This window comes from Neopsephotus bourkii, unplaced genomic scaffold (assembly GCF_033783945.1).
Source record: "Neopsephotus bourkii isolate Nb327-2 ecotype Australia unplaced genomic scaffold, CSIRO-AGI_Nbou_v1 NB_234, whole genome shotgun sequence".
Classification (NCBI taxonomy): domain Eukaryota; kingdom Metazoa; phylum Chordata; class Aves; order Psittaciformes; family Psittacidae; genus Neopsephotus; species Neopsephotus bourkii.
This window is the reverse complement of record NW_026900744.1, coordinates 4,502,819-4,529,980: the sequence shown is the minus strand read 5'-3', so window position 1 is coordinate 4,529,980 and position 27,162 is coordinate 4,502,819. Positions and strand designations below refer to the sequence as shown.

Here is a 27,162-nt window from a genome sequence, read left to right as displayed (position 1 = left end):
ATGAGCCGGCTTCAGTGTGCACTCACAGCCCAGAAAGCCAACTGTATCCTGGGCTGCATCAAAAGGAGCGTGACCAGCAGGTCGAAAGAGGTGATCCTGGCCCTTTACTCTGCTCTCGTGTGACCTCACCTGGAGTATTGTGTGCAGTTCTGGTGTCCTCAACATAAAAAGGACATGGAACTGTTGGAACAAGTCCAGAGGAGGCCATGAGGATGGTCAGGGGACTGGAGCACCTTCCGTATGAAGATAGGCTGAGAAAGTTGGGGCTGTTCAGCCTGGAGAAGAGAAGGCTGCATGGAGACCTCATAGCAGCCTTCCAGTGTCTGAAGGGGGCCTATAGGGATGCTGGGGAGGGACTCTTCATTAGGGACCGTAGTGATAGGACAAGGGGTAATGGGTTAAAACTTAAACAGGGGAAGTTTAGATTGGATATAAGGAGGAAATTCTTTCCTGCTAGGGTGGTGAGGCACTGGAATGGGTTGCCCAGGGAGGTTGTGAATGCTCCATCCCTGGCAGTGTTCAAGGCCAGGTTGGACAAGGCCTTGGGTGATATGGTTTAGTGTGAGGTGTCCCTGCCCATGGCAGGGGGGTTGGAACTTGATGACCTTAAGGTCCTTTCCAACCCAAACTATTCTATGATTCTATAACATGAAATGTAACAATGCAGGTAAGGTCCTGAACTCACCAGTGCTCAGTTATCCCTTATGACTGTCAAAAGGATCACAGGATCCCTTCCAGCCCTCTCCATGCAGTTGTATCTTTATTTTACTTCAAGAAAGCTGAGATCACAGGAACCTCCAGAGATTGATAAAGCCACAGAAGAGGGAGGTATGCTTAGCCTTCAGAGACTTAAATAGTACTAAATCCAGTGTCACACAGAGAAAGAAGCAATTCTCTATTTTACTATGTCACCAAAAATTAAGACCAAGAAAACCACACAGAACTGCCAATTGTGTTAAATCCATAATTTAAAGCATTTTAATAAAAACAAAGCAAAATGCATTTCATAATCCATCCACTAGCACAATGTATAAAATCTCTGAAATAACAGCTTTAATATTAGTCACAAAAACCAACATGTTGTATAAAAATAGCTGGATGCACACTGCTAAAAGATAATGTAAAACTGCTCTGAATAGGCCATGCAAAGACATTCAGCCTTGACCTTTCAATTTCCAAGCACTCAGTGGATCTGCCACTTTATTCCTTCTCCTTCTGCTTGGGAGGGTTTTGTGCTGGCATTCAGGGGCCTCCTCCTCTCCCTCTCCCCCTGTACACAATGTCCTTGCAAAGGGCTTCAGAAATGGCTGGCGAGTTAAGGTGCATCGTGTTGGGCATCTTAGTGGCCCAATTTTCACAGCTTACGTTTCAGAAAGTGCTCAACATCCACGTCCTTCCCCATGGACACCTCACCTTGGTCACTCAAAGTCTTCAGCTTTTCAGCCAGTACCCTTCCAAATTACTCCTGACCCCTTGTGCACCACAGCAGTGAAACTGGAAGACTCTATACACCCAGCCCAAGATCACTGCAGGAGCAGAATGTAACAGCTGCAGCACCATTTTTGTACAGATGTACCCCTGCATTTGATAATCCTAACTCATTCACACATCAAAGCTCACTGAAGCCTGTCCATTCACATTAAGAACTCCGGGTAACACACATGAAAGGAGCTGGAGAAACATGAGGTTACAGAAAAGAAGATGTAACTGAGGGTAGCACTGATATAGAAAAAACACCAGATACTAAATATAACCTGTTATATAAACAATCTGTTAGACTGTGGTGATCTGACTTAACAGTGTAACTTCCAGAGAAGGGGACAAACCAAACCCAATTACAAAAAGAGATGATACGTTTTAGTTAAGAGCAAAAAGATTGCAGATAAAGAACATTTCCAGCTTTCATCCCACATGCTGACACACAAACTATCAACAGGGTAAAAAAGCAACCCAGTCCTTCTCATCTCTGCAAGCCTGAGCCATCCCTGTGCCTTTACCTCATACAGTTTAAGCCCAATGAAGGTAACAGGGACAGAGATCCACTCAGTCATTATCTTCGCTTCCTGAGTCTACAGAAAGAGAGGAGGGCACTGCTGGTTGAGAACAGTCCCTGCTGCTGACACAAGCAGCAGCACCTTGCAAGACGTGCCGCCAAGGAGAGCAGCCATAGGCAGGGAAAGCCTTGATGCTCTGCCAGGCAAAGCAAGAAAGCAGGTTTCCTTGTTTTCAAGCTCACGTTTTAAAGCATGCTCTTCTAAGAGGAAAATAAGGAAAGCTTAGTGATCTATCACCTCAGATAATTCAGCAGCAAACCCATCTTCCCCAGTTTAAAAACATCACTTAAATTATCTTAATGCACCAAAATCTGACAGGCAAAAAACATTCCCATAAAAAGCTGTCCCCTTAAAGTTACAAGTAACATCACAAGAGCAAGCTTCTAATCAAAGTGTCAGAAGCAGAGAAGCTTTTATCAGCGCTGAAAATCCAAATAAGAACATAGGCTGATCTTGTCAATCCATAGCAGGGAAGAAGTTTAAAAGGCTTTATGGGGAACTGGCTGGAAGTCGGTGTTTTTGGTGGCATGCGTCATTGCTCTGCGCTTGGCCAGGCGGGACTTGGACGGAGGTGAAAGCTTCATGGAGCACACAGCATGGGCAACACTCTCCTGCTCTGTGCTGAGTTCATTCTCATGCTGAGACAACTGCCGGTTGAGGGCTATGGCCTCAGCAGCAAAAAGTGTCAGGTCTTTTGTGCTACTGTTCCTTTTAAGGGAAAAGAAGAAAGTGGTTAAAGCACACACAGGGTCACTTCAGCTGGTTACCCTCACAGCAGAGCATTTACATCCAGTTTTATCTCTGCTATCAAAACATCAACACAGCAGCCAAAATGACCAGTTACTATTTGCATCTCTGCACTGTGAGAACCAGCAATACATAACAAAAACATGCTGGGAATTTGGAAACAGCCACAGTTCTAGTCCTCATTCTGCCAAGGGCTTCCCATGTCAACCCAAGAAGCCACCTGAGATACCACGCTCAGTTTCTGCATGTTACAAAAGGATGGCCATACAGGGCAGTACTGTTGCCCATCTTCAGAGAACTTGCAATCCCACTGTAATTGCACATCTGGCTTAAGGAAATGCATTTCTGATGGGAAGAACCACCTGGAATCACGAGTAGCAGACACGGAAACAGAAACAGAGATGTGTGACTAAGGCTCTCTGGCATACAGTATCTGCCATCAAATCACTTTAAATGAGGCTTGCCCTGCTCACAGTTACATTGATATAGTAATTACCACCAACTACACAGAAGTCATAGCCAAGTCCCTGTTCACCCATCAGTATGTAGTCCCTTTGGATAATGTGCGCCTTCATGCCTTCTTTTTTTCCCCCTCCTGGGCAGCAAACTGCCAAAACCATCATTATTTCCTGTCTAAGATTAGCACAGCACCACAGGAATCCTCTGCGCTGCCTCTCCCACAAACAAGCAAGATTAGATCATAAAGAAAAATCAGAGCTTTAATATTTCTGATACTCTTAAAATGAGTGCTGCACATTTATGAAGTTCCTTTCTCAAGCAGGGATCTTACCCCCTGATTTGCCACCTCCTTGTCATCTCTCCCTATTCTTTCACTAATGATTCTTGGCCAAGTTTGCAGATATATAAAAAAAGTATTACCTTTGAAGAACTTGCGGGGTAGGTAATCCCCTTTCAGGAGCCTGCTAGAAGAAGCAGTTAAGAAGAATTAGTTATGTACGAGCAGCTGGAAACCAGCTTTTCCAAGAGAGTGATAAAAACCAGGGGACTCCCCCAAATCACAGAATCATAGAATAGTCTGGGTTGGAAAGGACCTTAAGATCATCAAGTTCCAACCCCCCCTGCCATGGGCAGGGACCCCTCGCTCTAAACCATATCACCCAAGGCCTCGTCCAACCTGGCCTAATCTTTACAACTAATGGATACTGCATATAAACTAATTCACTGTGGGCTTACAATTCACATTTCATAATCAGTCTCTCCTCACAAGAAGATACCACAGTGTGCAGGTATCAGACTAAAGGTTTGGAAGCTCTCAAGAGGTTCTATCCCTTCTTTCCTGAACTGGGAACTAAAGCAAAAGAGAACACTCCTGTTCTTTTTAAAACCATATCTACCAGCAGCCTGCTTTACTGTATTGAAGAGTAACATCATAATTCGTGTACTGCAGTGCTTGGTATTCACAAAAAAAGCCGTTTAAAATGCATAAGGCAATAATTAAAAAACAAAACAGAAACACATTTAAAGGTTGACAGATTCATCTAAATATTTATCACACAGACCTCCAGAAAGAATAAAGCCACTGTGTATTGTTTAATTAATCAAGAACACTAAAACACATAATGACTCTATTAAAAGTACAGGGATGGTGAACAACTTGCTTGTCATTCTGGAAGACAAATAAGCCTTAAAATACAAAATTACTATATATAAGGGGGATACATACTCCTTGAACCCATGAATGTTGCAAAACTTGAGCAGCACTAAGTCGTTCTTTGGCATCACGAACCAGCAACTTTGAGATGAGATCTTTGGCCTCAGAGGATATGTGCGACCAGTCCTTGTCAAGAAATTCATACTTGCCCTCCTGAATGCTCTCAAAAAGCTTGTTCTAGTAAAAGAAAACAGAGTGCAACCAGAAGACTCCTCAGGTGGGAATCTTCTAAGTTTTATCCACCTAATGTGGTGAACTGAACCAGCCACTCTCTTATGGAGTCAATTGAAAGGCAGCTCCAGACTGTTACAGCACATCCTTTGATGAACATGATACACAGTCTGCTGAAAACACCTCACAACCCCTTCGTAACAGTGCAGTGCATTCAGGTTTTTGAAATAATCGATTCAGGTCTGCATGGAGACTCTCCTAGGGCTCAATCTTTATATGAGGAATTACGGTGACTGCCATAAACCAGATTGAGAATTACAGAATACAGGAGGATAGTGGGGTGTGGGAGAGGATATTAAGTTCCGAGATCTCGTATCAGGAGGAGAAAGAGGCAATTGCCAAATCTTACTTTAGAAAGGGATATCATCACTCAACTTCTATATTACCACCCTCGCTTCTTAGTGGCAGCTTATCCTCCCAAATAACAGGTTGGGTTACAGTCACAACTCTTCCTTGATGGCATTATGGCAAGTCTTACACCCTAAGTTTATGGGGCACTCTCTTACATATACCTAGGGCATTTGCATTCACCTGGCAAACTCTGCAGACTTCTCCTCTGTCCCAGCCACAGTCTGTGCCACAGTTGCCCACAAAAGGGGGGTAACCACTGAGCATGATGTACAGAATCACTCCCAGGCTCCAAAGATCACATCGCTTATCATAGAACGTAGCCTCCTCCATGAAGACTTCAACCACTTCAGGTGCCATGTATTCTGCAGACCCACACTAGGAAACCAAATTCAAGCAAGTTTTCAAAGGGTGGGTCAAATCAAGACTCATGTTTGTCATTCTCCTCTCTTTATAGCAGGCAGCTCAGTCTAAAAGCAGAATAAGGCATCAGGGACTACTGAAGTTTACTGCTGGCTTTCACTGCAAGTCCCATTTTGTTAAACCAAATTACAACTGCTCCCCACATCCCTCAAAGGTTAAATGGAATTGCCAAGAGCTTTGAAACATTTTGTGAGCATACAGCACAGGAAAAAATTAACACGTTTCAGGAGTAAGGACTACAGAGACCTTATAGAGACGTAATAGTTCCTACTGTTCTTTAGCAGAATCATAAGCTGATCATTTAATATGAATCTATGGTCATTTATACAGAGTCCAAATACTAATTTATGTATTTCAGGTTTTTAATTCTTACCCATTAGTTATGAGGCTTTTCAGAAAGTAAACAAGGGAGGTGATTTCTGTAACATATTCTTGCAAACCTGGCAGATTTTTCTTTCACAGTAATAAGAAAAGCATAGCACTGTGGTTTTTCAAACTAATGCGTATTATGAAGCCTGATTACAGAGCTTGCATTCCCCCTAGCTCATAGGTGTTAGCTATAGAACTCAAACATGGAGAAACGAACACAAAACTAAGGCTCAAATTCAGTTCATAGGCACACAAAAAACCACCATTAAAGCTTTGATGGACTAAGATGAACAGGATCAAAGTGTTACTTTCTAGCCAAAAGGAAACTTAACATGGTGAGCTCCTGTGCTTTTGTATATTTGTTCTATGACTGGGAAACCAAGACAGTATTTCTCACTTCAAATGAACTATCCACCACTGGATGTAGGTGGCAGTAACCCCTTTGGAAGCTCTCCTCTGCAGACAAGAAAATTTGTTCTACGGTAGAAGAGAAAAAGCATGAAGCCACACTAGGTCTCTTACCGGCGTTGTCAATTCAGGAGTAGTTATTGGAGTACATGCGCTGTTCAGCTTCACCCCACTACCAAGATCAAAGTCACATATTTTTACTGGTGATACCTAAAAATAAGGACAAAACAGTAAGAGGTCCAGAAGCCTGGGATTAATGCAATATATATGAACACAGCCCCATGCAGAAAGCCCCAGGACAGAGGACAAGTTGTTCCAGCAGAAGGACTAGTAAAACCCAGTCTCTTACAGCTACATTTGACTCCTTGCATTTGCCCCCTCTGCCCCAGTTGCTCCCACACCTCCAGCACCTGACTCTATTCCATGATCCTTTTACTTGGCCATGCAAGTGCCAGTACGCATGGGGCAGTTTGGGCACATATAACATGTCCAGCTGCCTTGTAAACATTGCTTGTCCATCTGGGTGTTACTGCCTCAGAAGAAATGAGGTGTTAAGTTGCAATTGCCATGCCCCCTCTAAGAACAGTTGGCTTCTTATCTCCTAACCAGATGCTCGCATTTTTGCAGCTCAAATTTAGTCTCAGGCTTCAGTCCTGTTACATTTACGTTAAGTTCACTAATGGGTTCAAAAGTCTTCAAGAAGAGAAGAAACAGAGACTGTTTGTGGAAACCAAGCTAAAAAATACACTTCAGAAGGTTAAGAGAGCAGAGCAGCACCTTTTCTGGAGATTCACACAGGATGTTTTCAGGCTTCAGGTCCCTGTGAGCAATACCTAGACAAGAGTACAAATGTTCATTAAAGAAGATACTCTCTTGTTTTGTTTCTCATCATTTCTCTTTATTAGAAGAATATTCTAATAGAGAATTCTCTAATAGAGAAACATTCTAGGCCTGAGTTTGCTACATACACACACACCCCATTAATGATACTGCAAATAATTTAATTGCAAAGTGTATTTGTTAAAAGTCACCATGCATCCTGCTGTACTTTTATCATCCTTAAATGTGTATGATAGTCAGCCAAGCAAGTAACTGAAATTGCTAACACTGGAACATTTTGGTTTAGCCTAACTTGATTATGTTAATTGAAAGCAGCTTATTAAGATGATTGACCTGTAGGAAAGTTTACTTGTGTACACAGTTAACTCAAAACATTTTTGTGCCTTCTACAGTAAGGTCTTTCTTTGCAGATGGATCAACTGGTGGTTTGCTAAAGTCCTATCAGCACAGACAATATTTGAGACACTCTCCCCAGTAAAACCCCTGAATTCCCAAATGAAAATACCCCACTTTAACAGGGAGGTACGTACTCACTGCTGAAGCAAAGGAAAATTTAAATGGTTTAGTCAAAGATGCAGGAAAAAAAGCTAATGGAGAACAACCAAAGGACTTTTTCATTCATTCAACTGCTATAAGAACAGGCAAATCCATCAGGGAAGCACAAATCTGTGTAATTCACATGCAAAGCTGGTTCTGCATTCTCAAAGCAGTTCTTCAAATCCCTAAACATACAATTTCCAGAAGTTCTCCAGTTTTGATCAAACTTAAAGGGAAGGCAGAAAATTGGAAGCAAAGAAATCAAATCAAATGAGCACCTTGGCTGTAATATAAGTGCACTCTAGCCTTGCTTTAAAAAAATTACACTCCAAGCACACTTGATACTACTTCGGAGTATGAAATAGAAAATACCCCACCAAATCCTAAGTATGGAAGCTCCCAATGCCTTTTGTTCAGCATGCTCCACAAGACATGATCTAAAATACAACATTAACAGCACAGCATAGCACCAATCTGAAGGAATCCGAGCTTTCATAAAGATGCAGTTTGCACTCCTTATGTATGGAAGATGGCATAATGAATCCATCCAAATGGCCTGTGCTGACATTTACAAGAAGGCTGACAAAACTCCCAACAGTTGGCTTGGCTTTCAGTGTGAAACCCAACAGCATATTTTTGCTTGAATTCAAATGTCTGACTGTGTAACATTTTATTTTGCAGTTGAACACAGCATTAAGAAGACAACTGCCTTTAAACACTCCTCCAGTGGATTATCAGCACTAAAGCACAGATATCCCAAGTGGGTGTAAGGCAGTATTATCATCCAGCTGAGTTTTAAATTACTCCTGGCAAAAGAATTAGTTGTCCTTATTCAATTTTTTCTTTTAAGCATCTAGCTATAGCAGTTCACTATTAAGCTGTGCAATAAAAATGCTTTAATTTCCTGTTTACTTTAGTGTTCTGTATGCTACTTACTAATTATTTTAATGTCACATGGAAGAACCATAAAGAGAACAATAAAATGGAAGGGGATGCTGCAGCCGATTCTGCAAGCCACAGCCCCACCATATCAATTCACAGCAAACAACAAGAAAGTGGATTGCTGCTCTAAAGCCATTTTAATGACTCACTCTGCTCTTGTTTGGGAAAAGGGGAATTAAATCTAAAAGCTGGAAGAGAACTACAGGAAGATATTAACCGAGTCGATGTTAAACTCCCTTGAATCGTGTTCCTAGACTTTTGGCTGTTAAGAAACCCACTATAGCATTAACACAGAAAAAGAATTTCTCTACCTGTTCAGCCTAAGCTTTCTGTTCCTTATTTGCCTCGTATCTCAAAGTCAAAATCTTCTAAACTCAGGTATTCAAAGAGTACATTCTCTGCAGGTCTGAGTTATCACATAGACAGGCTACAAAGATTACAACAAAAACTTAATCCAAATTAAGTTTGTTTCCACATTCAAATCAACTTCTCCTAACATGGTCACAACATGTGACAAGATCCATACACCACGGGTTTACCACTTTATTCCCTATGTATTACTATACTTTTTAACAGATTCAACCTATTGAGGTACCAATGCTATGATTCTAACTCAAGCATATAAGCCATCCTGTGACATGTAAGTAAAGCCTACAATTAAACGCTTGTTGAACTGGGGCCAGTATTAAGGAACTCAGACATCAAATATAGATCTGCTGTGATCACCTGACTAATCAGAATGCCAAAATAAATGGAGTGAAAAATAATCATAATAAATAACCAATAAAAATAGCTTCCAATTAAATATCATTCTGTTCAGAGGTAGTCACTGCAACATTGACTGGAGCTGCTTAATCTATGCAAGACCAGATAATTACGACCCATGAAAGATTTTGAAGGCATCTATCACATTCAACATGAATATATACTCTGGGGTGACCATAACACACACAGGAATTGATTCTAAAAGGCTAGTTGGATAATACTTATGTATGTTAACAGCACAGAATAATCCATCTGAAATAAATTTCCTCAATTCATATCAGAGACAATAAAGATTTCATCCAGGATTGCAATTAAATGAACTGAGCCTTTCCCATACATCCCTGATAAGGTAAGATGTTGTCTATAATAAATGCAATGTATTTCATTAGTCCTCAAAGAATTTTGAAATGAAGCAAAAGTACTCCTAAGTAGATAAAGCAGCAGGAGAACGTTTTAACATAAATGAACTCTCTATAAACAGAACTGCTTTTAGATCTGAGCAAGCCCAACTGAAATGAGGGCACCTTCAAACAAGGACTATGGCTCACTTGCAGGTCTCCCAACACAACAGTAGGGGTCTAAATGTGGGGACCAAAAGCGACTATAGACAAAGACATCTTGTAACCAGCAGAAATTCTGGGTACAGAAAAATATCTCTGTAGACCTGAAAGAGGGGGACATTAAAAAGAATATTTAGCTCCCTTTTGAATAGCCTTTATATGGCAGCTTAGGTAACAAGAACAAGCAAACACGTTCAACCCTAATATTAATTTTCCCTGGTTGCCAGTTTAATTTTTCTTCTTCAAAAGGTTATGCCATCTTAACACAGCTGATGACTTAAATTAACACATTATGAAGACAGTACTATAGAGGAAAACAGCATAAGTCATCTGGCATTGCTGTAAATAGAAACGCTAGCCAAGGCTGACTACTTACAAACAAAATGTGCTCCATCACCTAAATGTATCAACTAGTAAAGATGGATACAGCTTTCTCTTACCTTTTGTATGAAGAAAATCCAGAGCAGAGGCAATATCTCTCACCACTTTGCTAGCTTCTCGTTCATTGAAGTGCTTCCGCTTTTGAATATGGGCCAGAATTGAACCTGACAGAGTAAGAAGTGAAGGGGGAAAACCATAGTGTGAATGCTGCCTGGGCTGAGAAAAGCCTTTGTCAAGTACAAGGATAAAAACACAACAACCACTACGAGTCTGACATACGGGGAGAACGGACCTCAGCATGAGCTGGGCCAGAAGTAATTTAGAGAAGTTATTTGTAACAATCACTCTGCCCTAGCATGTTTATGTGGCAGGAACTGAAATGTCACAATCCCATTTTTTATATGGAAAGAGCCTCAGAAAATAATGATGAACTAGTACCAAATATCATGAATTCATAACCTCATTTCTCATATTGTATAACAGCCTTTCACAGCAGATAACTTCTGTAGACCAAACAGGAAAATGACTAAGAGAAAGGTACAGCTTCAATACTTCAGCATGCTAGGACGTAATTTTCAAACACTGCAGCCCTCTAGTTTAAGCACAGCATGAAAGGCACTCACTTTTTACTGCCTCAGCAAGACTGGTCTCTTTTCCACACACTGTAGGCAGCAGAGACTTGCTAATAGTACTAGTAACAAACATCAGCTAAGGATGTATATAGCACTTCAGCCGAACCCCATGCCACAGGTGACCATGCTCAAACTAGCTCTCCTCATTTTGTGCAATGTGACAATTTAAGCCTCGTGTACGTGGATTTTCTCTCAACACCAGTAAAATTAAAAGACATCCTACCTTTAAATACACATTAAAATTCCCACTGGCATCAAGGTCAGGTTTGGACACTGACTTAATGCAAAATTTGCCTGGGACACGAAATCTGACAAAAGACCTCTCAAATATAAAGACCAGTAGGTTGCAGGCAGAGCTCCACTGGTACCCGCTTTAACAAAGGAAAAAGGGAGCTTCAATTCCTTAAATTTCAACTGAATTCCATCAATCTTTTTAAAATCTTTAACTGGGTTTTTTAAAGACATTCTTAATGTAGTCCACAGAGATCCAGGCCCACTAAACGTCTTTACTACAGCCTTCCATTTTCTAACTCAGAGAAATATATTTATAAAAGAAATCAAGCTGAGAAATTCACAAAGTAGCTGACATCTGTTATTAGCCCCCATCACAGTAAACATTTATATCCTGGGTGATTTAATTTTTATTCTTCAGCTCTAGATGTGGAAGGAAACACATCATTCCCTATTGCGGTAATTCTCTCTCTTAAACCATCGATGCTGCTGCCACTCCTCCACAGCAAGGATTCAGAGAGGAAACAGTTAAGCGTCAAAAATAAGAAAGATGGACAGAAGACTCTTCAGATATGCTTTGATATGACAAAAGCTTCTTCAGATACACAGAGATATGCTGTGTCAGGTGGATGGAGGATGGCCACTTTGCATCAGGTTATCAGATTCAAATACAGGTTTCCCTTGACAAGTAACACTGTCTGGTTTGCTACAGATTTCTTAATGGCACAGAGTTCAAAGGGTTTTCCTGCTATAGCTGTTCTTTACACCTTTAGAAAATAATAACAGTTCTTGAATGTTTCTGTATTGCTGTGGAAAAGGCCCCAGGCTTTGCAGGAAACAATACTGAGCCAGCCGCCTGAAGTGCTTATTTCACTCAGCAGGTTTATTTCAGATTGCCCTTCTAAATAGAGCCAAAGTTCCAAACTCAGATAAAAACTGTATCAGTAACAATGAAAACATACTCTACAGACTTTATATTCAACCCACGGAGGAATCCCACAAAGAGAAAGAAGAGCAGGGCACTCCTGCCACAGTTGTTACCATCACTTCAGTATTCATCAGAGAGAAAGCATCATGTAACACCTCCCAAAATGCATTTCAGAGGGAAAAAAGGGAGAAAAGGATTCTTTTATCATGCAAGTTCAGTATAATAAGCTGGATTTAAATGCTTTCAATAATAAAATGCTGTCAGGCAAGAATATTAAAGGGCTTCTGCATATCATGGTGAACTGAACACAGCTGAAACAGGAGCACAGCTCCTTTAGTTACCCAGCCACAGGAAAGCAAAGCTGAAAATGGAAAGTCCAAGTTACGTCCCAGCATCGTAGGTAACATCAGTCTCTAAGACTGGAGTTATTAAAGTAAGGCTTCCATTGAAGGTTAATGTTCTCATTCTTGCCAGCCAGGCTGCTTACATCTGAATCTGTAGTGCATCAGAAGCTGGTCTGACCCCTAATTCCCATTATCTTTTTCTTCAAACCCACATACCTCACATTTCAAATACTGAAATGTTTCAAAGAGAAAACTAGCCTCAGATCTAGCTGACCACTGTAAAAACAGTAGCTATGAGAGAGAAGGTATAGCATTATTACCCTTCCAGCAGCAGCACAGGTACCCTGACAATGACAGACTTACAAAGAGGAGGGTTAACTAATAGAAGAATATGGAGATGGGAAAACAGACAAATGCAGATTCATCCCCATCGAGCCCTGCTATACCTAATTGGTCAGAGAAGTCTGTGCATTAAGAGAACAGTGTCAGAGGAAACCACAGTGAAATTATGCGATAAATTTAAGGGAAGGTAAACAAAAGCTTTTACTCAAGAAAACCATACCCTTTAAAGAGTTCTGCATCTATACTGAAAGAATTTACATTTCCTGTTCATACTGTCTGCCACTGAAAACCTTCTTGAGCAGTGACAATAGATGATGTTCCATGGACAGAATATATTCCTTCAGATACTCAGGGTTTTTTTGAAAGGTGTCCACACTTTTAACTCACAGTTTTGCACAGCCATGCAATTAATGGATACTGTAATCATACTCAATGGAGACAAATGTGAGAAAGTCCACAAAGTGCTTCTGGAATGAGAAGTAGCCTTCTTATTGCTCAAGTTGACTGTTAAATGCTGAAGACCAGTGACTACACATGCTGACTTGACTGGCCCTCAAACAGCAATAAGCAGACTGCTTTACAATTACAGCAACATAAGGCAGAAGCAAGATGTTGTTCAAACCAGCTCTCCTTGAATTTCAGGAAGCAAAGCCAATCCTACGTTAAGGAAAATACTACAAAGTATATAGATGCTGGACTAAGATCATGCATAATAACTGACACACTGCATGTCTCCCCTTGTCTGAAGGTACACTGACCTAGTAACTACATTCCAAAGCTTTAACTTTAGTAGAGCTGACATTTCCATTACTTAGCTGCAGAAATGGGCTGCAGATGTATGACCAGACCCATCAATATTCAAGAATAACCCCACTTCAAGCTTTGTATATTAATTCCTCTACTTCTTTTTTGTCCTGTCAGGTACTTATAACAAGTTCTTCATTTTCTACTTTAAAACACTGAGACAAACAGGACCAAGATGATTGACCAAGGTGATGACAAGGTGATTCCATGAATGAACGCACAGTTACTGCACAGTACCTCCTCGCAGCTTCTCGAAGACAAGGTAGTATCTTGTATCATCTTCAAAAAACTCTATTAACTCCAAAATGTTCCTTTGAAAGACAAAAGAAACCAAAAGGGGAAATGGGAGAAAGAGGCACAGACTGTAAACAGAGCAGTTGTTTCAGCATGGGTAATTCGGAAGTGCCAGAAGTAACCAAACTAAAAGCTCAAATTAAACAAGTTGCTTCGGTTGCCTATGGCATTAAAACCACATTTCCAACTCACACTGAAACTGAAGCACAGGAAGCAGGCCAAACACCAAAATCAGGGTTGTGAGAGACTTCTGCTCCTTCTCAATTGACAGGAAAATAACTGGTAATAGGTTGTATTTAATAATTTAGAACACTGCATTTGTGCTGAAGGCAAGAACATAAAAATAATTAAACTGGCACTCTTTTTCTCTCTGGAAATCACAAGGCAAAACACACAGGGCTCAAAAGGAGACAGGCATCTGTCAGCATGATATTAAATCCAGCACTGTAGTTACGATTTGCAGGCTAACTCGCTCCTGTTTAGCTAGTGTACAGCCTTTGCAGCACAACACAAACACCCCATGTTGCTTTGAGAATGATAAAAGTGTGCGACAGATTCTTCTGTACTTATGGCACACACAAAATCCAAATTCTGGGTGTAGTCATAAGAGCGTGAGCTTTTCCATCAGTTACGTAACTGGACGACCATATGCTCTTAACCACAAACAGAACAAAGATATAATAAGCTTCTCTACAACATAACTGAAGCCCATGAGTATGGCAAACAAGTTTGGTTTTAAATTATCTTTAGGTATTGTACTAAAATTTCTTTAAGGAAGGCTCGATATGAACTGCACAACTGAGTACAAATAACAGCTGCTGTATACATTCCAGATTAACAGAGACATCTAAAGGAGTAGTTTCAGAATTGGCTGAAACTCATCACGGAGGCATCACTGCCACTGGCTGTGCAGCCTGTCCCTCCTCTTCAGGCACAAGTGGCAGATTTAAAGTTGCTTCATCCTGTGGCTATGTGAAGCCAGCACACATCCAAATGAAAGCTAAATTAGCTTTTGGCTGATCTAAGAGTTCCAGTGTGAAAGCAGGAAGGCTGACACAAAGAGGACAAACCACACATTAGGGAAATGAATGGCAAGACTCTTCCTTTCAACAGCAGCTGGTATCAGGTCAGCTTTTACTGATGGTGAAATCACTGGGGAGGGTGTCAAAATGTTAATTCCTCATTTGGCCAAGAGCCACGCATTGCTCAAGTACATTCAGGCTACAGTGACCTGGTTGCTACCTGAGTTATGTGACTTTTAATGTATAAATATCTCCCTAAATTTCACAGGTAAGAGGAGTTGAAATTCTCATTTTGAATAGGTCAAGCCTAAATTTCAGTTGGTTTTGAGGAGACTACTGCAAAGCAGCTAACCTAGTCACATGTAAAAGGCTTGAAAGCTTGCAAAAACATTTAAGAAACTTCAAACATAAAAACCTACACAAGACTCTATACTTACTTGTTCCCCTGACACTGGTACAGCGTTTCTATTTCACGGAAAACCCGACTCCGACTATGCCCCGCATCTTTTTCAATGATCTGTGGAAAGATTTACAGCTCAGGTTTGAAAATTCACTGCAGAAACTGTGCATGGCTGTGGAATACGGTAACTGATGTAAGGCCTGAATCTCACGTATGCCCACCAGAGAAAAACACTCCACCTTTGTTTAATTTCTTATCTGTCATTTATTTACAGTGTCAGCATAGCTCTGGAGGGCATTCGAAGGACAAGAGAAATGAGGACAGGAAGAGAAGTAAGGAACTAAATCCACATGTTACACAGTCACTGACCAGTTACATGTTTTTTCTTGCATCACTTTAAATCTGCAGTGTGCAGAAAAGAATATCCTTTTGAGTCCTAACAAAACCAGATTTAAGTCACATCAGACACTGAATAGCCAAAAACAAGAGATCTGTTATTACAGGCATTTAAGTAAGAAGTACCAAATTCACCACAAAATGAGTTTGTTTCATAGTGCAAACTTCATGGAGACCCAATAGTAGGATTTCACATGTTAAAGAAAACACACATTCAATCTCTGTACTGCCATCAGAAGTCACCTGCGTTCACATACTCCTCGGGTTGAAAGAATACAAGGGCTTTCCACAGAGGATGGGACTGAACAATTGCTACGTGACATGAAAGCTCATATTACCACAAATGCTACCACCATCTGTACCCAGGATTGGTTTCTCATCTTTACAGCCAGAGTTCTGTGGTACAGAAGAGGCAACCATTCACCAATACTACACATGACTTGGCATCTGATCCTGTCTAATTCACAATATAGTAGTTTATTTATTCCAACTTCAACAATTCTACAAAGTGCACACAAAATTATAGCATCTGCAGGACTAGATTCTTAATGCAGCTTAAAATTTCCAGCATGGTTCCAGAAAAGAATCAAACATAAAGCTTTCCTATTTGTGTTTGTAATTAAATGGGGGACACAAAATAACTACCAATCTGCTGATGGGCCCTAATACTTAATATAGTGGCATTAATGAAGATTCACCTTTATCAAAAAACAAAGAGACAGCTTTACATTAACTAAAAGCAGTAACTGATGCTCTCTGAATTCAGAGCAGCATTCTCAAAAGCTTGCATTATTTGGTAGGCCATGCTAGACAATGGCTCTCCCCCTTCTTTCATAAGGAGAGATACAAACTGGTAGACTAAAGTCAAATCAAGACATGAGAGGAAAACTTGCCCTGAGATCCATCCATCACAGTCATTTGCTGTTTGTGAATTCAATCTGTGGTTGATATTACCAGTACACTCTGGAGGCACCATACTTAGCATGACAAAACCTTAACTGTTATAAAGCAGGCTCATTTCAATCATCAAAATGTTCTAAAATGTTTTGCTATTATCCACTCTATTATATGTTTTCACTGAGAAGGAAGAAGATACATTGCCCACGAAGTGTTGCTGCTTTTATTCTATACTTACTTTTACTGCATATTCTTTCCCAGTTTGGAGGCTGACAGCACCCTGAACTTTGGCATATGCTCCCTCACCAAGCAGCTCTGCAGTCAGCTTGTACAAGTCTGGCAAAGAAATCCAACAGAAAGGACACATTAGCCACAGCATTTCAGTGAGTAACGCCAAGACAAGCTATTTATCTGATGAGCATCCCTCATACGACAGCAACTGAAAAAATTGCCTTGGTAATGAAGACAGAAAATAGATTTATGAAGTATTAAAGTAGATGTGCCAGCCTTAATTATGCCTCATTTTTCACTCCCCCCCTTCAAATTCCTAAAAGATTTAAAGGAGACTTCATTCCAGCATCAAAATTACAAATCTATTCATACAAGAAACATTTTATATCTCAGCAATTGCTAGGACCTCATCCACTTTCCCTGTCTTCATGTAAAACTCAGAACCATTTTTTTCAGGTTAAAAACATATCAATCCTTGATCAGAAAATGCCTACTAAGTATTCAAATTTGAGGGCTTAAATCTAAAAGAGTGCTACCACCTTGATTTGCAATTTACCTTATAACGTTTCTTGCCCGCTAAGAAGTTTTATGCTCATCAGCTTTATCACACTAAACACTTTTATATACAATGCTTCACAGAATGAAGACCAAAATATAGAGGATAAGAAAAACACAAATACCAACTTATAATATTTGCCAAAAAGCAATGTTTAGTTAAGAAAACTGAGAACAACAGAGGGAAAACAGACCATTAAAATTAAAAGCTTAGAAGTTGCCACCAACCTTCAAACTTCCCAGGGACGTGATCTGTGGCTCTGGTTCTTTTTTTCTTTTTCCTTTTCCCATTGTCTGCTATGGGGAGAGGCTGACTGCTGACCATTTCTGTTTGGCAGAACATAAAGGTGCCTTTAACACACAATCAATTAATTACTTTAGGAGAAAACGAACATGCTCTTCTGTGCCTATGTTTTTAAGCTATCCAAAAGATTCTCTGTTTATCTTCATCACAGGCTGCCATATCAGAGGAAACCTAAAAAGACAATTTGGGCTCTAATTAACAGCTCTGGAAAGGTTTGATAATCAAATGTAAAAATAGAAGGAATAACTACACTGAATCCTCCTCTCATAGCACACAGCAAGGCAAAGCATAGGAGTAACTTTGTCAACAAGCACCATCAGCTACCCACAACATAACACGTGCTCTGCTGTAAGACAGGATTTACAGCCCTCACAAGGGTGTTATTCTTTGAGTTATTTTAATAGTTTACAAGTAGATGGGTTTTTTTTTCCATGATAGCTGAAGAAAATGAACTTCCAAGACAGGAGGAAGGTGTGGGGAAGTTTCAAATAACCTGAAGAAACAAAGCAACCACAGGAGTGAACAGGTCAAAGGAGCAATCTAGGTCAGTTTATGCTGCCAAAAGGCCAGAAAACAGTTTCTCATGTAAACATGATGTGCCTTTCTAAACCACAGATCAGTGAATAACTTGTGCTCCAAAACAAGCAGTGGTTACAGCATTTTGATTTTTTTTTTTTCCTGCACCACTACCTGCAGATATTACAAGAGCTAAGGCAGAGATAACAATTCACTGATGCAAGATAATAGGGCAGGAAAAGAAAGAACACCCACATATTCTTATGGAAAGCCTGAATAACATTGCCATACACTTTCTCTGCTAGAGGTTGCTTCATACAGCTAGCCTATCTCCAAAAAGGCTAAACAATTCCACCCTATAGCCACATGAGCCCTTCACACCACCAGTCACAGCCTCTCAAATTGGCCTTAACAGTTAAAAATCATTGCTCACAGTCTTTTAAGGCAGTAGCAAAGCATTGCTAAGACATTTTACAACCAGGATTTCTAAGAAGATTTGCTATTAAAGACCCTGTACTACAGAAAAAAACCCCACTAGAAACAGCATCATTATGAACACTGGTCATGAAAGAAGAGCAAGCCCTAAAAACAACTAAAAGTATTCTGGCAATTCTCTAACAGAGAGCCTTTGTAAACAGTGGGTTTTCTGCCTTCTGCTCTTTCTAAAGTACTCTTAACACACAGGAAAAGTTCAGAGGCAGAAAATATTATCCAACAGCCTACCAATATACGATATATTTTTCTTTGCTTCATTCTATTTTCCCTGCCAGTATTTGTCAGTAAAGGCTATTATGACTGTCACTTAGAACTTGCACCTTGTCTAAAAATTTAAGACAAGTGCTATTTTGAAGCCCTTTTTCTTTAACTGAAACACTTAAACATGCTCATTTTAAGCCTCAAAACAATAGTAAATCCTCATTTCCAAGTCTTAAGCAGAATGTGTTAAGAAATCATCAGGATGGATGACATATGCGAGTTCTTAAATACAGTAAGAAATATGAAAGCATACATTTTACCAACTTCTGAATAGCTTCCTTTTAACTCAAACTGACATACATACAGTTTTGAATTTTAACATAAAGGCTTGCCTTTGACAGCAAGTTCCAGCTCTCCCTGATTTCAATTCAGCCCACATTAGAAGTTATTCAGAATTGGGATCGAAATGGCACGTATGAAGCTGCTCAGAGATAGAGCTGGTCTGCTTGAAAGTGGTGCTCGATTTCCAGAAAGTGTCAAACAAGTCATTTTAATGACCTGACCTTCTGCAAGTCAACAAGTCATATGTAGACAAGTTCTATTCCATTTCAACCATTACACGGTTTCAGAGCTTGTAATAGACTAAAACTCACCAAAAAGACAGGAGATGAATCCTGCATCTTAGTACAGCTGACATATTTCTTCACAACCCTCCCCTGCACTCTGCCACTTGGCTATGATATTTAGCATCTGGTGTTTAGTAACTCACTGCATTACTTCAATTCCCTTTAGTGTGACTCAATTCCTAAATTGCAGAGAACTGCTTCCCTGAAACCAGGAAGTTCACTGGTCATGTATACAAAAACCAATTTACTGAAAAGCTGATGTCTTCAAACTATAGTCTTGACCAAATTTGATATCAGACAGGCATGAAATGTTTTCTATGTTAGATTCTTATTACCCTTCTGGTCTGCTATTTCACATCATGGTGTAGTTTGCTTTTGTCAACATAGTTTTTCCTTTAAAGGTATTAGAGCTTCATTCTTGTTATTCATTTTGTTATACAGAACTTAAGTAACAGCTGGTGTGACAAAAAAATGCCTTTAACTTAGCCAAATGCTTTAGAGGTTTTTCAAGGTTTCAAATAAATGCTTGTTTCTGTAAGCATACACCAAAAAGTTTCTGATGACACTGACAGACAGTGTGCTTCAACCATCCCAGCAATGCTGAGGTGTTTTTACATACTGCAGGACTACCTTTGGTGATAAGGACACTGTGGGCCCTGAGGAAACTCACCTGGCCAGACAGAAAACTCAGAAACTGGATGAGCTGCTTTGGAGGGAAATGGCCCACAGACACATCAGGCCCAAGATGAATGTCTAACCATTGTCATGTTAAGGTAATTTTACAACATGACCCAAAGCATTGAACCCCATATTCCACCAAACCAACTTTTCCACCCACTTTATAATCTATTCTGGCTGGGTGCAGTAGAACACTGCTTGGTGTTCAGAGCAGACTAGCCAAAACTTTGATAAAAAGCACTTCTTACATACAGTAACACTCAGACTGTTCTCCAAGAACTGTCTGACCAGCAGTCTAATAAAAGCTGAAGAAACAGGGAACAGTTAAAATTCTGATCTGTCCTCCTCCTCCAGTCAGATTAGGATTATTGCTCACAGGATAATGTAACCCAGCCAAATCCATACTGCAACAAAAAAGAAAGCAAGTTTCTGTCTTTGCTGCAGTTTTGTTGAAGTCCTATATTTTATTATCATCATCATAATTCAGTGTTAAGGCAGTATTTAACACAGGTATTATTCAGAGCCTATCTGGGAAGTTATAGTTACAGCCCTTCCCTTTTGTTATTGTGGTCTCTACAGCTACCTTCAAAAGGATGACAAAAAACACCATAAAGACGACTTGCAAACAATACCAAGTAAAGAAGAAAAGGAACAATTACCACGTTTCACTTCATCCAGATCTTAAATGACCTTTCATCTTGCTTCCTAGCACTTCATAAACAAACATGCCAAAATCCAAACTCGCCTCTCATTCGAATCCGCTCCCCAAAGGAAGGAAGGGTATATTTAGAAAACAAGCACATATATATACAAGCACACATATAGTTAGAAAACAAGCACAAGTACAGGAAGCACTTGGAGAACACAGATGCTCTTTCTATTAAGAAGATACCTTGTTTGTGTGTTTGAATTCAATGGGAGAAGGCAGTTTAAGAAGAAAGTGTGGACACTCCCACCTCCTTCAAAACTGGATCTTGCTTAAGCCACAGCTGAAAAGAAATACAATCACATTTACATTCAGAAATCACATAAATATTATCACAGACATTTGGGTAGTGGTCAGTCTCATGAGATTGTAAAAACCAGTTATGCAGGGCTTCATGTGAGCACACAGCAAGAGTGCACCCCTGCATTAAAGACTTAGTAACTCTAAAGTACAAAATGAAATCCCATGTTATTTCCAGCCCTCGCATCATTTCAACTGAAGAGAAAACCCCTTCCTTAACAGTCCTGCAAAAACAATGGAGGGATTTACGGTGTTCATTAGCTCTTGTTGTTATGCCACTGGAGAACCATACCTAGTTTAAATATAAAATACAGAATTACTGTTAACGAACAAGACTTACCATACTCCTAACCTATATCAACCCTCTGCCAAGATAGAGCACCACAACTACAGCCATAACAGCATCAAGTTAAAGCATATCTTAAAATTGGTCTCAAGGCAGCCAAACAGGCTCCAACACCAGGAGCATAAGAAAGCATTTTTCACAGCTGAAAAGCTTCTCCTGAGAACAGGCACCACAAGTACTGAATTCACTCCTATCAATCAGCAAATGAGGCAGCGATGCTCAGGTAATACCATGTGAAGAGAAATCAGGAGCCTCAAATAGAGCCTTTTGCGGATTGACAGAGGATAGCCACAACCCAGAATTCAACAGACTAAGCAAATCAAAGTTGATGTGCTATCATAGGATGTTTTCAGACCACTGAGGTGGTACCTCAGCTGCAATAACAGAACTATTACTGTTCCACAGATGCTGCAAAAGCAAAGGCTTCTTATTGTGAATAAAAGACCACTGAGATCCCTAATGAGGGTTCTGTAACTGAGACTTAAAAACACTATTTTGACTATCTGAACAACAGGCACACCAGTCAGCATCTTCTGAATAGCATCCAACTTCCCTGTTGATTTATGCTCCTTTCCAAAGCCATTGTTTACTTCTTCAGCTACAGATTCAACAGAATAGTTAGGCATGAGTAAGCCCCTTGATTCCACAAGCATGACATACCCGTGACTCTCAGACTTCAAAGTGAGCACTCAAAGCTCAAAAAAAAAAATAAGCCACTTTAAAGTTTCAGACATTCAGAGTTTTAGACATAGAAACAAAACGCAAACAGATTTCAGGCTGAGGGTCCTCCCAGCTCAGTTGCTCACATGGTTCTCAGACCCTCCCTTGTCCAGCAACACTTTGATACCTTTACATGTGGCTCATAATGACACGGGACTCAGCAGGTGCTGATTCTGCCAAAATCTGCCAGTTGCAGGAAGCTCAGAAAAATCAAAGTTATCTTTATGAAGAAACTACATAATGATTAACTGTGCTGTTAGCACTATACATGAAGAGAAACACAGCTTGAAGAGGACAGATACCCAGTCCTCTAGAACAGCCCTGTGTCAAATCCAGACGCAGATTATTTTAATACTTACTCTGTATTGCATTAACTAAAAACCTGAATTTCAAACTGTAAGAAGTGAGTATTCTTACAGGTCATTAATCTTTACAGTAGTTTGCCATAATTCACTCTTAGCTGCCAGAGCTACTTTCTTATCCCACCTACATGAAAACTTCTAGTATAATTTAATTAATCTAAATTATCCATGCAGGAAGAGTAACTTAAAAGCATTCCAACATTTTCCCAATAAGATACAGGAGCATTAACATTTTAAAGTGAACACCTCGAGAGTCCACAGGAAGCCCAAACAATCTGATTTCATGAAAGAGCAAGTCTGAGAAAAATTACCAGTTCTGCCTTATTGCTGTAACTCCCACAGAGTTTAACAGCTGACACCATCCTTCTCAAATCCTTCAGTCTGCAGAAAAGGTTACAGCAACCTTTTCCTTTACCTCTACACTTGTCTTTCTGATTCTCTCCTGTCACACTTTTAGAAGACCAGAGTCACCTTATATTCTGTGTACACAAGTTGCAGAGTCTAATTTCTCATGCTCTCAGCTATCCACTTCCTTTGCAAACTAAGCATGGGGCTTCTGAGGTTCTGAGTCAAACCCTCCAGCAATGGGTGGATCTCACCTTGCAGGACAGCACATAAAGTTATTTCAAACAGATTCCTCCCACCCCAATTTATTTCTTCACCATGATTACTACTGGAGAAGCAGGGAGAAGCTTAATGGAGAGGAGAGCACACAGCATTCCTTTCCCTCTCCTGCTGGGAGAAAATAGCGTATTTTAGCACACATGCTGTAAGCATGAGATATTCTGCTGAGGTCTGCCTGTGTCTGCATAGACACACATGAATTTCTCAAAAAGCATCAGCTATCATGACAGCAAAAGAACTGTTACCACCGCCACTGGAAAGTCAAAGGAAAATAAGGCAAGTGTGCTGACCCTGCTATGAGTTAACAAGTAAGGATAGCAAATGAGACTGAAGTTGGGTTAAAAACAGTGTAATCTATTTAATTTCTTGCTGTAGGACAACATGCCTGTGAGCTACACAAATGAGAGGTCATAATAGGGTGTATTTCATGGTGCTGACAAATAAATGCCAATGGTAAGCCTTGTCAGGAACAGCATGGCATACACACCGGATATAACAGTGAAGACCATCTTTCCTCCTTCCACATACAACAATACAGCCAAACAAGATACTTAGTGCTCCTGACCACTGACAGACGATTCATATTTCCAAATTGCAGTAGGAACTCAGCTGTAAAATTACTTCAAACTCCAGATCACACATATTCTAAATGAAAGAAGTTCTTACAATAGTACTTCGACTCAACCACTCAAAGCCTCTCTAACCCTTGGAGCTCATTTAAATTAAGGAGATAAAGAAGGCAAGCAAGTTCCGAAGGCCACTTACTAAACAGCAAGTGGCTTACCCTCTCCTGTATTTTATGGCATCAACAACTCTCAGAAGACTGCCTCTGAGTCACCAGTTAGTTCCCTTAACCCCACTCAGCTCCCTCGCTAGTTTTCAAGGCTAAATCAAACACTTCTTAGAAGACTTTTAATTTTATACAGATACAAGATAAGCATTTCCTGTTCTTACTCCACACCCCACAAATGATCAGATAGTGACACTTGTCACTGGAAAAGAAAAAAGCTACACAGCATACTCCCATATTAGCAAGCAGCCTTGTTTGGAGAGGTTCATCTACCTAAATGTGGTTTTAAGTCTAAAGATTTTTGTTCGTTTTCCCTCCTCTGTACTTTCAACTCTAGCTGAAATTGAAATTTCAACTCTAGTTCTAATGAATAGTCATTAAAAGCCACTGCAGTTTCACATCTGATGTCACATAAAACTTGTATCAGTGTTATAACATTTGTTACCAAGAAGGTAAGGGAAGGTGAGAGGAAATTCCTCATAGCAGTAAACAGCTTCTTTGACAGCATTAGGGTGCACTGATACAGCAACCATGCCACAAAATAATGGGACAGAACGGGTTAGGTTGGAAAAGACTGCCAATACCATCATAAAGAAACCTTCAAGTGTCAAAGCACCCAAACCCACCTTACCTGGAGGGCTGCCAACACCAAAACCAATTACCTTTAGAACTGCAGTGGAAGAAGTTCAGCTCCACAAGCATACTTTGCCTTGCTTCCATCTAGCACCTGGAAAGCACGAAGACGAACTCTGTTTTGATAAAAACAAGCCAAATTGTAGTTCTTCAAGGTTATCAGAATATATGCCAACCTTTCCAAGCTAATTGCAGGGCATTCATTTGTATGAGAAGGAGGCTTTTATAAGCAGTAAGCTCATAAAAGGGGGAAAAAAAAAAGTAACAATTTCTTTACTTCTAAACAAAGCTGACACTTCACAAACAAGTGCAGTGGTATCAGTGGAATGGGCTGAGTTTTGGCTATCGCACATACTACTGAAGCCAGCAGCCGAGCTGTCACCAGGGCTGTACCGCTGCCCTGTGCTTCTCTTCCCTCCACAGAAGGTCACCCCGGTCAGGCCGACAGATACTGCGGAGGTAACAGGTTAAATCTAGATTGATTTGCAGTGTTCCCAGGGGCTCACAGGTCTCACTGCCTTATGACACATGAAACACACAAGAAGAAGTAATAAGCCCTCTTGTCATCCGATCTAGGAACAGGTTCATTCGCTTTGCCCACTCTTCTCCCACTCTAGCAACACTTTTCATAGAAAGCAGCCGCCGTAGGAGTTCACAGCCTTACCACTCTTTATTAAAAGCATAAAGTATGCAATACCGCAGTTTAACCCCTCGGGGAACAACCGGCTCTAAGCAGTAACTCGGACATCCCTCAGAGAGGACCCCGAGCGGCTGGCCGGCGGGCTAAGGTCACTTCACCTCCTTCCCGATGCCTCTGGTCCCCGGCACCAGCAACCCGGGCTGCCACCGCTCCCGGTCAGCGTCTATCCCTCCACATGCCCCGTGGCTCGGAGAAGCCCCGCTGAGAAGCACAGCGGACAGGGACCCCCGGGGCTCCCCGTCACACATCTCCCCTCAGCTGGCAGAGGGGGGAGAACAGCAAACCGCCTCTCCCCTCATCACTGCCGCGCAGCCCCAGCGCAGCCCCAATGCAACCCCTCAACCCCCCGCCCTCACCTCCATGACGGCCGCCAGCGTCCCCCGACTCCGGGGCGTGAGTCGAGGGCAGCGCGCATGCGCGCAACACCGCCCCGAGTGAGCCCGCCCTGTGCGCCGCCATCTTGTATTGCTGCCCGTCCTGCCTTTCTAGGGCAGCCGAAGAGCGCCCGAGGAAGAGCCAGAATAACTAATAATATTCAGTTCATGGTGCTCAGGTAGTATCTTCACAGAAAAGAGCCTAATGAGTTAAAAAGCCACTAAGACTTTCACATCTGAAACCTAAAACCCCTTAAAATTAAAAACCTAGAGCATAGGAGGGGTGATAACTTTCAAGAAGCCTCTTTACTCAGGAAGTTGTGTCTGGCTTTACAAGTTATTGTACTGTCTATGTAATGCCAGCAGCATAATAAATACTTTGGAAGCTGATACCCTTGCGTGCTTTTTCTGCTACTTGTGCTCCCCGCAAGCATTTTGCATGCACCCTTGGTTTATTACAGTGATTTCCCATTTGTCCTCAGCGTCAAGTCGGTGCTGATGGACCTCAGCAGTTGCTCAGGTGTCAAGGGGAGATTGTCCTTTATCTCTGGCTTCTGAGCAGTGTGGCTACAGCACAAGGGCTTATAGAATCATAAATGAATGGGTTAGAGTTGAAAAGAACCTTAAGATCATCTAGTTCCAACCCCATGCCATGGGAAGGGACACTTTGCCCTAGACCATGTCACCCATGACACTGTTCACCTTAAAGCAGGACAAAGTCTAATCTTTTTAATTGTTTTTTAATTCATTCCTATTGAACGAGGATTTTAATTTTGCCAGCTTTATTCCCTTTTAGCCTTTTTAGATTCGTTATATTGCCTGCAAATATATCCGATAGAAAAAAACAGTCGGGTTTTCTTCTCAGCAAAGACACAAGACACCTGGTCTGCATGACAGCTCCAAGAGAAAAAAGGCTGACTAATAGCAGAAATCATGCTTTGGAGTTTGCAGATGAGTCTCTTCTTTCAGTTTTACAAAGAGAAGTTCTGATCTATGTCTCAGGTGTTAAAAAGGCTCAGGAATAGACTTTGTGCTATTTCCCACTGTAAGGCTGAGCAGGGAGGTGGATTCATCTGCAGAGAAGTATCCCCAGCAAGAAATAGGGGTTTATCCGTATCAACTCAGACTGACATTGTTATTCTCAGTTTGGATGACATTTCAGTTCTCCACTCACTGTAACAGTCTGAATGAAAAGGTGTAAACGTGGTAAGTTTAGAATTCATATTAAAAAATGAAAAATAAAAGAGTAAATTGAAAATAAGCCCAACAAGAACTCCTGTGAGATATACTCCCTACCTCATTTGTGATACAGTATCTTCTCCATAAGGATTTCAGATGTCAGTAGAGATACTTTGTCGGGGAGTGAAGAGATGTTCATTCCTAGAGACCACAAGCTTTGTTGCACTGTGTGCCCACAGATACCAGACAGACAAT

General features: G+C 40.8%; 1 protein-coding gene across 3 annotated transcripts; it reads right to left on the bottom strand.

The window, feature by feature from the left end:
- Positions 1-950: 950 nt before the first annotated feature.
- MKNK1 (MAPK interacting serine/threonine kinase 1) lies at positions 951-25,791 on the bottom strand. 3 transcript variants are annotated; one of them, XM_061344894.1, is made up of 13 exons: positions 25,711-25,791; positions 24,684-24,748; positions 17,582-17,680; positions 16,806-16,903; positions 15,312-15,391; positions 13,796-13,869; positions 10,337-10,441; positions 7,030-7,085; positions 6,367-6,462; positions 5,236-5,430; positions 4,486-4,650; positions 3,681-3,721; positions 951-2,762 (listed from the first exon to the last, which is right to left on the bottom strand). In XM_061344894.1, exons 2-13 carry the CDS (start codon positions 24,739-24,741, stop codon positions 2,534-2,536), a joined length of 1,296 nt encoding a protein of 431 aa, XP_061200878.1. In that variant the 5' UTR covers positions 24,742-24,748; positions 25,711-25,791; the 3' UTR covers positions 951-2,533. The 3 variants fall into 3 exon arrangements, with proteins under 3 accessions (XP_061200878.1, XP_061200877.1, XP_061200879.1); XM_061344893.1 differs by having other exon boundaries at positions 3,681-3,724; positions 25,711-25,787; XM_061344895.1 differs by lacking the exon at positions 25,711-25,791 and adding an exon at positions 21,066-21,162 and having other exon boundaries at positions 3,681-3,724.
- Positions 25,792-27,162: the final 1,371 nt, after the last annotated feature.